The sequence below is a fragment of the Vicugna pacos genome, chromosome 8, assembly GCF_048564905.1.
Source record: "Vicugna pacos chromosome 8, VicPac4, whole genome shotgun sequence".
In the NCBI taxonomy this organism is placed as follows: domain Eukaryota; kingdom Metazoa; phylum Chordata; class Mammalia; order Artiodactyla; family Camelidae; genus Vicugna; species Vicugna pacos.
The window spans coordinates 67,593,907-67,607,562 of record NC_132994.1 but is presented as its reverse complement, the minus strand read 5'-3'; the positions used below and the strand labels follow the sequence as shown (position 1 = coordinate 67,607,562).

The 13,656-nt window shown below is 42.4% G+C and overlaps 1 protein-coding gene across 6 annotated transcripts in view; it reads left to right on the top strand.

The window, feature by feature from the left end:
- Positions 1-13,656, top strand: part of IPCEF1 (interaction protein for cytohesin exchange factors 1) — an 82,386-nt gene that overhangs the window by 5,277 nt on the left and 63,453 nt on the right. For 4 of the 6 annotated variants that reach the window (XR_012075091.1, XR_012075090.1, XM_072966074.1 and 1 more), the window contains 2 exons: positions 8,879-8,918; positions 9,535-9,704. Coding sequence is in view for 4 of the 6 variants with exons in the window: in XM_072966074.1 (XP_072822175.1) it covers positions 8,879-8,918; positions 9,535-9,704 (210 nt within the window). In the remaining 2 variants the exon portion in view is untranslated. The remainder of the gene's footprint in view (positions 1-8,878; positions 8,919-9,534; positions 9,705-13,656) is intronic. The other 2 variants (XM_072966075.1, XM_072966076.1) reach the window with 2 other exon arrangements.

The following is a 13,656-nucleotide window of genomic DNA, read 5'->3' as shown; positions in this document are numbered from 1 at the left end:
TTCATGGATTGCTCTAGTGGGGATGAAATGTCAGAACTAACCTAGATGAAAACTTTATGACAGTGTTTTTCTCAAAAACCGTTTAAAAGAAATTTCCTTCATTAAATATGGCTTGGAAAAAAATGTCAGGTGAAAACTTCTCCCTGAAACAAGACTCTCTGCATATAAATCATGGTTACTTTGCTCAGTTTTTCTGCTGAGGAGGGCAAGCTCCTTGAACCTGAGGGGACATTTACTCCTGGCACTGTGCTCACCGGGTTATCTGCTGTTGCCTGGGCTGTGATGATCTGTCTAACTGATCCTCGACGTGCTTGCTTCACAAGAAAGTTCTGTGTTCATCGGACAGCGAACATGTATGGCCTGGTCTTTATGTGCAGCGTGTGCCAGGAGCAGCTCAGGCAGGATCCGGGTTCCTGGGGAAACTGCCCGCCACCCAGTCCACACCTGTGCCCCTGCTGTGTGTCTCAGGGATGTGGTGCTATTCAAGGGGTGGAGTGAGGAATCTATTTTTCACATCAGCTAAAAGGAGCTGAAGTTTTGGTAGCTTGTTCCCAGGCACATTGGCCCAACTCTATGCTGAGTTGGCTGTGCGGGAGCTGCCGTGGGGAAGCCTGACAGATCAGGCTCTGGAGGCCGTTCTGCCTATTTTCTGTCCCAAATAGGACTTCAAGTGGGGAAGCGCATGACAGCTGTCTGGGAACAGATCACCGGGGACGGGCTTGTCCTGGAAAGTTTGCATCACTCCTCCCTTTCCCCCGCTTCTGCCCCATGTATGCCCATTTCTTGGGTTCCAGATTCTTAGTATTTGGGGGGTATGGTTAAAAGAGGATGCAAGAGAAAGCTACTGTGGGGTTTGAGCAAATTGTATTTTAGCTAGAAGTAGAGATTTGTTCAGCACAAGTCCATTTGGCCTTCAAGGAAGCACCTTCAAGGGTCACCTCTCTGGGTGGGGTGAAGCCCAGTGTTGGTCGATCTCCAGGGCTTTGCTCCAGGCATGTGCCTCTCCTGGGGAGAAGGCTGTTAGAACAACTTTCATCTTGCTTATCTTTGCTGATGTTAGTGGAGGTGTTTTTCAGCTCTGAGTAATCAAACAGCAGATGGCTTTCCAGATATTTGTTAAATCTCCAATTGTACAAGGCACTATTATTAAGGCATTAGAGTAAAAATTAATATAAGAAACAGTTAATCTTTTGTTAAATGTTTATTGAGTGCTTCGCTAGGTGTCAGGCATTGGGCAAGGTGCTGGATTTTTGAAGTCATGATGTGTTCATGAACATCAATTCCATCTTAAAGTCTTGGCCAATCACTGAATCTAAACAGAGTGGTCATTCAGCTCCACAGCTGATGGAGGAGACTTCATAGGCTTTGAGAAGCGACATTGACAAGGGTAGTGACTGACTAACTGTGCGGGAGAGAGCAAAAAGCCTACCTGAGATTAACCCCCGGTTCTGGGTTGAGCCACAGGGTGGACTTTGTTACTTCCCTGTACGTGCCACTCGGATAGCTAAACAGAGAGATTATACTCTCCATTTCAGAGGCATCAGTAAAGCGCTGAGGAATAGAGACAAGAGAAGTAGAGTAACACAGAGGTAAATAATAGGCTTAGGAGTCCGACTGGCCTGGGTCCTAGTCTTGGCTCTGCTACTAGTTATGTGTGATCTGAGGGGAAGTTACTTAACCACATCAAGATGAAGTTCCTCATTTGTGAAAAGGAAGATAAAAATAGTACCTACCATGGAGATCATTGGGAAATAATATAATTAAATTATTACAATGACTACACATAAAGAACTCTGAGTGAATGTAAGATTACTGTAAGTGCTAACTGCCTTCTAAAGTCAGGGAAGGCTTCATGGTAGAGGTGGCATTTGACCTGGGTATGAAAGGCTGGGTAAGCATTAACCAGATGCAAGATGGGGGAAGGGAATAAAGCATTCAAAAGTATCTGAAGTTTCTGCAGAATAGAAGAAATTTGAGGTGCCAGGAGAGGAAGTGGACAGGCATCTTGGTGGTACATTGAGGCTACTGTGGAAGGGACTCGCTTGTCACTTAAATTGTGATTTCAAGATGGAATCTCATACATGAAATGATTGGCTTCCAGTCAATAGTGGTCCTGTAGGTTCACACGTGGACCCTCCATTCTGCTGTAAATATAGAGCAATGACAAACAAAGAGAAACGGAGAAAACCAGAGAAGCACAGTTAGGCTCAAAAACATAGTAAAATCATCTCCATGGATCAGAAGTGAAGAGGGCAGGACTGAAGCTACGGGGCTTGCTGGCACCTCCTCTGGAGGCAGGAGGTCGTTTGCCGCCTGGTCCAGGTTAGTGGGGGTAGAAAAATGCTCATTGAGTGTGAGAGGACCACGTTCACTACTTGATGACAGTGTTGAATGGGGCTCCCTCACTTGTGGAAAGGGATAAAGACGAAGAGATAAAACAGTTGTCAGACTACTGCCTGGGGTTGCACAGGTAGCTACCCGAGGGCCTAGGGAGGGAGCCATAGGAACACATTCTCAAAATCACAACTAAACCTAGTCACCAGCCAGAGCAGCAACTGGATAGGCAAGATTTTCCATGACTGCCTCAGGACGTGATGGTAGGGCTGATTCCACCCGCTGAGTGGAGACAACCTCCAAACTGATAAAGAGGGAGCCCTGGGCATAATGGGGGAAAGGGAAGGAGAGAGAGAGAGGGAGAGAGGGGGAGAGGGGGGCAAGGCGGAGAGAGAGAGAGAGAGAAACATGCAAGCCTTCTGCTCACAGTTCTGCAAACTCCAAAACAGATTTTTAAAAAATGCTAAGGAAGAATATGAAATGAAAAATTTAATGGTAACTTTATTTTACATAAAAGCAAAATTTTAAAGCCTGACAAAATTTTTTACCTCTGAAGCTCAAGAGTATTTTATCAAATTTTGAAAGAAAAGCAGGCACAAATGAAAAAGGACAAAATACACGTGGGCTTTGAAAAGATTTAGAAGCATTAATAAAGAAAATAGAGCCTTTGAAATAGAAAGCTCAGCAAATGGCATAAATTCAACATTGGACACTTTCTAAGAGAGTATTGGTAAACTGAAAAACTTACACAGGACACATGTGGCACAGAGAGATACACAGACTAAAAATTAAGACAGAAAATTAAGAGCAGAAAATAATGGACTAATTTTTTTTTTTAAAGAAAGAGGTAGAAAGAGTTCTGAAATTCTGAAATAAAAGACCAAAACATATTCCAGGTTGTAGAGAACTAAAATTTTATATATCGCAGGAGGGATTGTTAAGTAGGACAACCCGAAAACAATTTGGGGCTATCTGAAAAATTTAGGATGCACATATCCTGTGACTGCAGTCCACTCTCAGATAAAAACTCTAGTCCAGGGGAACACATGCCCGCATGCACAATGGAAATTGTACAGAGTTGTTAACTGCCTGAATACTGTGGTCGTGCACAACTGTAGATTAAATGTGTGTCAGTATGGGAAGGGATAAATAAATCATGGTATTTTCATTCACTGCAGTGCTATTAAAAAAAACTCAGAAACACAGTATTGAAAATTAAATATCTATGTTAATGCTATTATTTATAGTACTGTGAAATATTGCCTATAAATACTCAAATTGCATGGTAATGTTGAATCTCACGTGAGTGCAGTGTAATCCGGGGTGAATGAGAGGGAAATGGAAAAGGGAACTTGTGCATATGGAGACACAGTTTTGTATATATTCCATTCCCTTCAAAATAGAATGAAAAAGCAAGAAAGAAAAGAAGGAAGAGAGAAATGTGTACTCAGTACGTTAGACTATGAGTACAGTTGAAACTTTTGATACCATGTTGTTAAATTGCTTTTCAATTTCCACACCCCACTGTTAGTGGGTAAGTAGGCCTCCGTAACTTACGCAGGAAGAGCATGAACATAAACTTGGAAGAGGGCGCACGACAGTCTGTGTCTTTCGGCACGACGCCCTCCTCTTGCCGTCACATCTCCTCTGCTCAGTCAGGATGCTGGGAAGAGTGGTCCTCAGTGCCGTGATGACTTTTTCAATCCCCATTCCTCCCCCACCCACTGGAATTTGTCTCCCAGCCCCACATGATATGAAACTGTTTCACCCAGGTCTCGAGTGACTCTTTCTTTCCCTTTCACCCTGGCGGTATTTGACAGTCGGGCTCACCTTTCTCTTCCGTGACACCCCCGTCCTGATTTTCTTCATTCCTTCATTGTCGCGGTCTTTCTGATGGTCTCCTTTTGTGTTGCTTCCATGTAATAGATGGGTTTTCCTTTGGATTCTGACTTCAACCCCTACGATATTCTACACATCTGGGTCACCTTATCCAAACTCAAGACTTTTCGCTCTCTATCCACTGATGATTCCCAATTTTGTATCTTGAATCCAGATTTTCTCCAAAACCCTATACTCTTAAATACTACGTACACTGACCATTCCCACTTGGCTGCCTCATATGTACATCAAACTCAATATGTTTACTACTGAATATATGTGTGTGTGTGTGTGTGTGTGAACCGTGCCCTGTATATTGTTGTCATTTATTCGGTTGTTTGAGCTGGAAGCCCTTTCCCGGGCTCGTTGCTCTCCCTCACTTCCCACATTCTAACTTCCTCCTCTCCCTCTCCTCTCTCCACCTCCCTTGCTTCTCTTCCTCCTCTCCTCCACCTCCATCTCCCCTCTCTCTTCCTTCTTCCCCTTCTCCCTGGTCCTCCTTTTATTTCTCCGATTTCTCTCCTGTGTAGAAAGTGCCCTCGCATCCAGCTTCCCCTCAAGCCCTAGTCCCTGCTTCTCTGTTTTTCTTTCTATAACGTCAGCAACCAAAGCTAATGCCATAAAGGCTACTACTTTGTGCGTTCTAGTCTTGAAATAAATCATTTGCATTTTGCCATTTACTTCTGCGACTTTGGGCAGAATTCCGAGCCTCCATTTGCTTCAGTTTCCTCTTCTGTAAGCCGTGCATTACGATAGCACCTAAGCCATAAGTGTCATGAGAATTCAGTCCAGGTATTTGTGAAAAGACTCTGAGCACTGCCTGGCACATTGTGAACATTGTATAAATACAAGCTTTAGATAGATTTCTTGGTCGTCATTGTTTTCAGTTACTGTCCATTGTTATTAAAGTATCTATTCTCTGTCTCCACTTTCACTACTAGAAATTTTCTTTTCATATCAACTTACTGAGTAATATTTAAAGTGGTTAGTCTTCTGAAAAAAAAGTTTTTCACGTATTTTCACAGGTAAAATTTTAAGTATTTAAAAGCTGTGTAACTCTCTTTATAAAGTTGGGTTTCATTCTCCAGGTAGGAGGAAAGATGCTTGTGGGGGAAAGGTTCTTGTACAGAAACACCCCTAGCAGCTTTATCAGCTGGAGCTGGCTTGGCTCTAAAATACTTAGTGATTTTTGTGGCTTGATTAAAGTATTGGTGGCTTAAAATTGGCAATGATGTGAGGTTTTTTACACCCTGGAACTCGGGTCAATGCCACAAATCAGGACCCATTTATTAGCATATCACTGTATAATTTTGCTTAAGACCAAGATCATTCTGAAGTTTGATGTAATGACAAACCATTTAATGGTGAATTTTAATATATTACTGGGCTAAGTTGCACCTGCAAGATTTAACAATTACTATGTAAATTAGAAGACAATATAATCATTACCCTGAGCTTGGGTGTGAGCGCTAGCATTCAACATCAGAGGAGGACCAAGTGAATTTTTAAACCATCTTAAAGACTAAAAGAAAAATCCTCTTTTTCAATAAAAAGGACACATATATTTCAAAGAAAAAATTCCTCAGATCTTAGAGCCAAGTTAGGGCAAATTCAGAATTTAGAATAATTCTTCAGTTTTACCTATAACATCGCAGTGGGAAGAGGACGGTATGAGCAGACTATCTTATTAGACTTTGGCTATTTGTTGTGATGATAAGAGATAATTCGCCTTTTGAAAAACTGTCTCATGAAATGCTCACCGGTTGCTTGGCTTCTTCTCGCTCACCGAGTGAAAAAAAAACCACATGTAAGATCTTTTTGAAACTGACTACTTCGCGGGTTCCACTTCCTGTTGTGAGGAGTTAGCCGTATCTCAGGCTCACTAAGTTCTCAAGATTGTTTTCATTCTCTCATGTAAACCGGTTTAGGTTTCAACTTCATATATATTATGTGAAACTGAAATTCTCTGAAGTTTGTTGTTCTATAATCTGCAGTTCTGCTTCTGGTTGGGGCGAACGGTTTGAACAGTTATGTTTTAGATCTTATTATAATAATTTGCCTTAGGAGAAGTACTGTCGAAGGAGGGTTGACTTAATGACTAAACTCCCCTGCTCCCCTTAAAAAGAGTTTGAATAAGTCCTCTCTGGGTGTTGGGTACTCACCCTGCTTGATGTATTGTCCGGCTTGGAGCCCCACTTCTCATTCAGCCCAGGTGCATAGATCGAGGCTTGGTTCTGGGCAAAGGTGAGACAAAGCCTATGGTTTGATTTGGGGCTTTCTCTAGACTCAGCTGCTAAGTTGGGTGGTGGAGCTGGAGCGCCCCCAGTAGCACTGGAAACCTGTGGATGGATGGAGGAGATTCACTGGCTCCCAGTTGGGAGGGATGGAGCAGGTACTGCCTCCCTTCTCAGATCTTGTAGCTGTCCTTTCCTGCTTCCTCTCCTGTCTTTTCAAAGATGCTCCTTTTGTGTGAATGAATGTGACTCACCTTGCTCAGATGGGGCCAGAACCGTCTAGGAATCCTCTGTCTGCACGTCCCTCTTCTCCCTGCCCCCCTGGCTCTCAGTCTGTCTCCAGTGCTCCTGGGATCTCTTGGATCCCAGATTTTCTTAAATTGTTCCAGTGTCTAAATTGACTTACTCCCTTCTTTGCCTTTGGTCCTGGCTCTCAGCTAAGTTTTAGCTACCCATATATTTTGGGTAAAATATTTTGGGCTAAAATATTTTGGTAATAGGTTTTACTGACCTCAGATAATTGCATATACAAAAGAGCGCAAGACACCGCTTGAGAGAATGGAGGGAATTTTAGGCCAAGATGCAAGTCAGTGTGGGAGATGTCTTGTGAAGTGGAGCTGAGACTTGGTCGAAAATGCCCAATGTTAGTTGTGTGACTCTATCATGTCTGTCCTGCCAGAGCTTCAGGGCAGCTGCTGCCTTTGCATGTCTTTTTTTTCCAAAAGGATGCTTAATTTCTTCAGGGATAAAACTTTGTTCTGATATTCATAAAAGAAAAAGTCAGTATAGGATTTCCTAGGAAATATAATTTAAACACTTGAAGATCATCATTATTGCTGAAGGAAATACAAATGTTATCTATCCTAAAAACTATTATGAAATTTTTATTTATTAGATATGAATGATTTGTTTATATCTATAATCATATATTATGTAATCATGTAATATTATATTGCATGTAAAATCACATAAAGTATTTTTAGTTTTCAGTGCATTTATATGTACAATCATTTTTTTTTTGGGGGGGCTGGGGGAAGTAATTAGGCTTATTTATTTATTTATTTTTGATGGAGGTGCTGGGCATTGAACCGAGGACCTCCTGCATGTTAAGCAGGCTCTCTACCACTGAGCTCTGCCCTCCACTCTACATGTACAATCTTGTTAAATATTTGTGAGACCTATAGGATTAGAATTATTACAAATATCTTGATTTTACAAAGGAGGAAGTTGGCTTTGAGTGGCAAACTGACCTTTCCCTGGGTAGCACAGCTACTAATTATACAACAAAGAGTTGACTGCAGGCCTCTGATTTAAAAATCCCACCCTATTTCCACTGTGTCATAGTCCCTCTTTACACAGAGTACAACAATTGTAGTTTCAGATCAATAGTTAAATTAGATACAGAGAATTCCAGCCAGGTGCATTGAGAATCACATTATAAAATGTTGGAATAAGATTGCCTACCATTTTATAGAACTGCTTTTCAAGTATGTAAATTTTTTTCCCAATTCTCCACTTGTTACCATACGTTATTTGAACCTGAACAAATTCAGCTTAGATATTGTGGAGAAAAAAAATGAAACTTCTTTAATCTAAAATGTCTCTCTTCACACACACACACACACACACAGAGCCATTTGAAAGCATTTTTCTGTTTTCTATTTTTGTTGATAGCTTGATAATTTGACACAAATTATTTAAAATGTATTGTGAAAAATGTGTATTTCAGATATATTGTCTTATGTCTGATTTGAATATTTGAATAGAAATTGGTAATTAATTTATCTTCCATAAAACATATGAAAAATAGTCACAAATACTTAGACAATAAGTAATTTAAATTTGGCTGTAAATAAGAATTTTCTGATAAGAAGGGTTGATAAGTACCTAAAGTTCACCAAAAGAGGTTGTGGAATTTCTTTTTTGGGGATGTTTAATTCATGTGGTTTAGATGTAACCCTATGTGGTAACAGGACCACGAATTACTAGTCTGATCTGTAGCATTATAAGATTGTAATGATTATCTATTTTTATTTCTATTATTTAGAAATAGCAAGAGAAGAAGCATGATATAATTTTTTCTTCTCTCAAAAAAATAAAAAGGGAAATACTTTATTATTTTTAAGAACTTAAGTGAACTGTCCTGTCATAACTAAAGTGGTAGTGAAAAAGCTGCCTGTGGCTGGAAACAGGAAACATCAGTGATAAATGCTGTGTTACGTATTTTTTTTTCCAGGTGCAGCTCAATGTATATTGAGTCTAATTAGCACATTTTGTGTCTCAGCGAGTAGCTCCCCGTTAGCTCTGCTTGGAGAGTTTTTTTTAGCTTCCATCCTGCTCATAAACACTGCCACCTCCTCCCTCCTTCTCTCTTTACAAATGTTACAACACAATCAGAAATTTCCTCTTTTCTTCCCTTCCTGCATTTCCAGCAGGTTCCCTTGCGTCAGAAGCAGAGAAGGAAAACTCAAGGTAATTAGATCTTTTGTGTCTTTATCTTCTGTTTGTGTGCGTGAGTGTCGCTTTCTCTTGGATGCCTTCTGTAGGATCAGATTTTTGTCTGCCTTAATGCTACTATCAGGCGGTGGACGGCAGATTAATTTGGGGTTATCTTGGATCGATTTTAAGAAATGACGGCATGCCGTTCATTTGGACTAATCTCCCGTGGGATGTCAACAGAGCTCAGGAAGACTGGCACAGAGTCGGGTGGCTGTGTTTCTAGGTGGGCATTAACCCTTCTCTGTCTGTTGCATAACTACTGCTATTATTGTTGAAATGAGCTGTGTTGGTGCAGTGATGTGCCTGCCAGACTCATCATGGTTTTCATCTTTCTCAACTTATTTGGTTGAGGAATATTCTAAGACTAACACTTGCACGTGAGTCTCACTGTTTCCTTTGATCGTATCTTGTACCTTCTAAGCATCAAATGAATGTTTAAAAATAAACTACTTTTTGTTTGCATTTACTTTGCATAAATCTTGGTTAAAAAAGAATCCGACTTCCAGGAGGTAAACAATGAACAGTTACCTTTCATTCTGTCACATAAAGCAGGGTAATAACACATTACCTTTTCATGTAATTGTTGCAGGGTTTTTCACCATGAGTCGGAGGAGGATATCGTGTAAAGACCTGGGGCATGCTGACTGCCAGGGGTGGCTGTATAAGAAAAAGGAGAAAGGAACTTTCCTAGGCAACAAATGGAAAAAGTTCTGGGTGGTGCTGAAGGGATCGTCGCTGTACTGGTACAACCATCAGTTGGTGAGTCCACCGCTTTCCTCCCGTGCCCGGCCTCTGTAACAAGGGGTGGGTCAAAGGCCAGTGCAGGGCAGGTGATCCCCATGGGAAAGACAGTTTTTATTTCTGGGATCTGGGACAGAGCAAATGAACAAACACGTTCTAGAAACCATTTCTGGTCCAATAGATATGTAGGTCATTCGACTACTTTACAGAGAAGAAAATCATCTTGCTTGACTGACCTTTGATTGGAGACAAGCACCCAAATGTATAAAGGAGGATTTCAGGGCCTATTAATATTACTCTTCCATGAGAAATGCTAATCACTTCAGGATTTACCTGAGCAGCACTTGATAGGGGAACGTGACATTGTTAAGATCTCTACTAAAAAAAAGGGGACTCAACTTTAAGACCCACTGGGGGTGTAAACTGTTTCAGTCCACATTCTCCTTTCTTTATTATCTCCTCCTTTATTATCTTCTTTTCCTCTGACCGTCTTTATGGGCGGGTTGGTTCTGGGATCGCTAACCTGTGTGCCAGTGTTGTGTTGGTGGCTGTCCTCTCTCGTTCTTTGGCGTGTGCAGTGATGGCATTAAACTAATGATGCTCGGAGAGCACTTGATGAGAAAGTTGCCTAATTTGTCTGGTAATAGGCAGTACAATTTTGTGGTCGGCTTCACAGGCTGGTTTCCTGTTGGGAAGGGCTGGCAATAAAAGTTATTGTTCAAAGGTGCGCTGATCTTTCCTGGCTTGAAACATTTTGAAAATAACGATGTTGCTGAATATCGAATTAGAGCCCTTTCACGTGGGAACTCTGTCCACTAACCCCAGAGCTGTCAACTGCTGATCTCAGCAGAGCTTGGGTTTCTCTTTGTGGTACAGTCGAGGTCAGCAATGGGTGTGCTTTAATCTATGAAGGGGAAATTATTTAAAAATTGCCCATTAGCCAGAAAAATTCTTTTTTATGTGACACCATTCTTTTAAAATGATTTGTGCACGCCCATCTCTCAAGCAACAAAGCTTTAGGGCATGAAACTTTATAAATGTAGTGTAAGTGCCCTGTGCAGTTGGTGGGCGACATTTTTAGTTGATAAATTTACATTCACTGGCCACTAATAAAAAATGTGTGCCCCCACGTGCCCCAAAGCATCTGTCCTGCAAGGATCCAGTTAAAGTGGACTCAAATCCAATGGCAGGGCCGTGGAGTAAGCACTCCCCCGCTGTGCTTCTCTCTGGAGCCCCTCTCCTCGTCCTCTGTTCCCAAGCTTATTGCTTTGGTTTCACTCAAAACATGGCACAGACATCTTCACTGAGTTTTACAGAAATGTACTTTTTGAGCTTTCAGTCAGTTTGAACAACCTATCAAAGATTTGGGAGGTTCACGAGGACGAACCCCCTTGCAGAGTATGCAGTCTTCCACTGTCTTCTTTTCTCTCTTTTCTTCGTCCCTTCTGGGTCCATTCATCTCCCCGTCTAGCATGGAATGGTTTTACCCAAATTGAGGCAACCTGGGGCTGGGGTCTATCCTAGGGCATTTCCCCTAAACAAATACAGCTTCCTTCTTAAGGAAGGTTAGTTAATTAAGGTCTGTAGACATTTCTTCCTCTCGTTTATAATATTTTAGGCTCTTGCTTTTGGTTCGTTGTGGCCAGTGATGGTCCGCGTCTTTCAGAAAACGAGAGGGCTTACTGATTTGCCTTCTAATAGCTCTCTAGGAATTTTCCAAGGCTGTTGGAAGGACTGGGTGCCGACGGAGCATGGCACCACTGTGGGAAGCAATGAAGCTCAGATATAAGCATGGTGTTCGTTTTCTCATTCAATCACATCATTCTGCATGTATGTTCTGGGTGCTGTCCCTGTCTTCATGGAATTTAGAGGAAGCCCCCTCCATACCATACACAGTTAATACAGAATTGGCTTATCTGGCTTCATCAGTTCATTTGGCTTAAGCTTCTCTTAGAGGAGCAATCGATTACCTATTTTAGGCATTAGGAGTCTCATGCTTCCACTGGGAGCAGGGGAGCAGCGCTGTTGACTGAGACCAGACTAGAAAGAGGAAAAGGAGGGAGCATCTGACCCACTCAGCACCCCGTCCTCACTTGCTTTCATGCACACACCTAAAGCAGTATTCAGGTAGCAAATCATGTAGAGGAATAGAATCAGATTAGCAACGTTGAATGGAGAATATGTTTACTGTTATCTGGCACAGAATCATCCTATTAAACTAGTAGAATATAACGGAAGGACCCTTTCAGCTCCCTAATTCTATGACTATGTGACAGTGGAATCCTCTCTCTCCACACACATGCACACACCCTGATATCTCAATTATGTTTGTTTTGGGGAAAAAAGGCTACCCAGTGAATACTTAATTAACAGTGTCACAGTCCTGCTATCTGCGTGAACAACTGTGAAATAAGAGCCAACACATACCCTCAAGCTGAGAACGTTCACTTCCTTCCTGTCACTCAAGCAGTTCCGGTTCAGCAGAGTAGCTTCCCAGGCACCCAAGCGTGATGAGCAAACTACTTCGTCCTCTGCCTTCCCGACTCGCCGTTCTTTCTTACATGGTAATGGAGCTGATGGCATCACAGCCAGAGCCATCACTTACTGAACGCCTACCATACGCCAAGGGATAATCTGGGTACCTCTCATACATGCTTTCTTTAATGCCTCAAAAGTACCCTCCGAGGTAGCAATCATCACCACGTCTTGAAAGTTGGGAGGGCTGAGACTCCGAGACCCTGTGCATGTTGCCCCCAGTGACCCAAGTCCTAAGTGGGGCAAAACAGATCCCCTCCAGCCCCTTTGACTCCTCAGCCCAGGGCTGTTGCCATATGACAGCCTGACCCCACGCAGGGACGAGGATAAATCCCCCGTCATCTGCCTTTACGGTAGGGTTTTCAAAGAACAACTCTAGAAATGAAATGTGGGGCAGCTCTTTTGTGCAAGTACAAGCGAGCTCATGGGATCCCTTTGCTTGTTTCTGTGGTTCCCTGACACAAGCCGAGGGGACCACATCACCCTTCCCTCTCTCAGCATTCTGTTGTCATGGTTGCTACCCAGTAGCTGAGATGGTGCCCCACACTTCACTGCTTCAAGCAGCATTACCCAGATTTCCTCGAGAAAGGTCAAGTCCAGAGCCTCATCTACCATTTTTCACAGCCCGCAATACTTGCGTAGACGATGATTCAGTGCACGAGAAGGCATGCTGAGTCTTACGGAGCCATATTCAAGTTTAACAGCCTTAAAAATCCTGGCTGTTGAAAATCCTGAGTTGAAATCCAGGCCCTAAAGTCTTTCTCCCCCTAGTCGCTTCAAGCTTATTCGTCCTCCTAAGTCGAATTTTAGTTTAAATAGTGCATCCTCTCGGTATTCTTGCCTTTCCCCTGACCTAGATCAGGCTGCCTCTTCCGCTCCCAGAGCAGCCTCTACTTGACCTTACTACACTTCTCTTTCTCTTAGGTGCATGTTGTCAGACCTGCTGTTTTCCATAGCCGACGACCCTCTCTGTAGAGCAAGACCACAGTACGTCTTTAGCTCCTTGCATGGTGTCTGACAGTTAGTAGGCACTCAGATAATGCTTGTTGATTCCATAAATAAGTGAGATTTAGGAATTATCAGCATTTACCTTACCCTTAAGAATGTTGAGAAACGGGATGGTGAATAAGGACTGCTTTTGACGGAAAATAATTTTCCAGTAAAGATGTTTCCACATCTATTCCTAAAAAATACAGGAAGAGGTACAATTGGAGAGTTGTCAGATGGGCTCCATGGTCCCACATGGGTCCCACATAGCTGCTCCCATTCTGCTAACATCTCATCAGAGGCTGCTTTATTAGGTGCTTTCTAAGCATGGCCTCTGGTCGAAAACGAGGGTTGATTGATCAAGATCACGAGGCTGGGGGCAGAAATGTTGAAAGAGAGAAGGAAGGTTTTCCAGGGAAGTCCCTCCATGCTAGCGTTTCACCTGGAT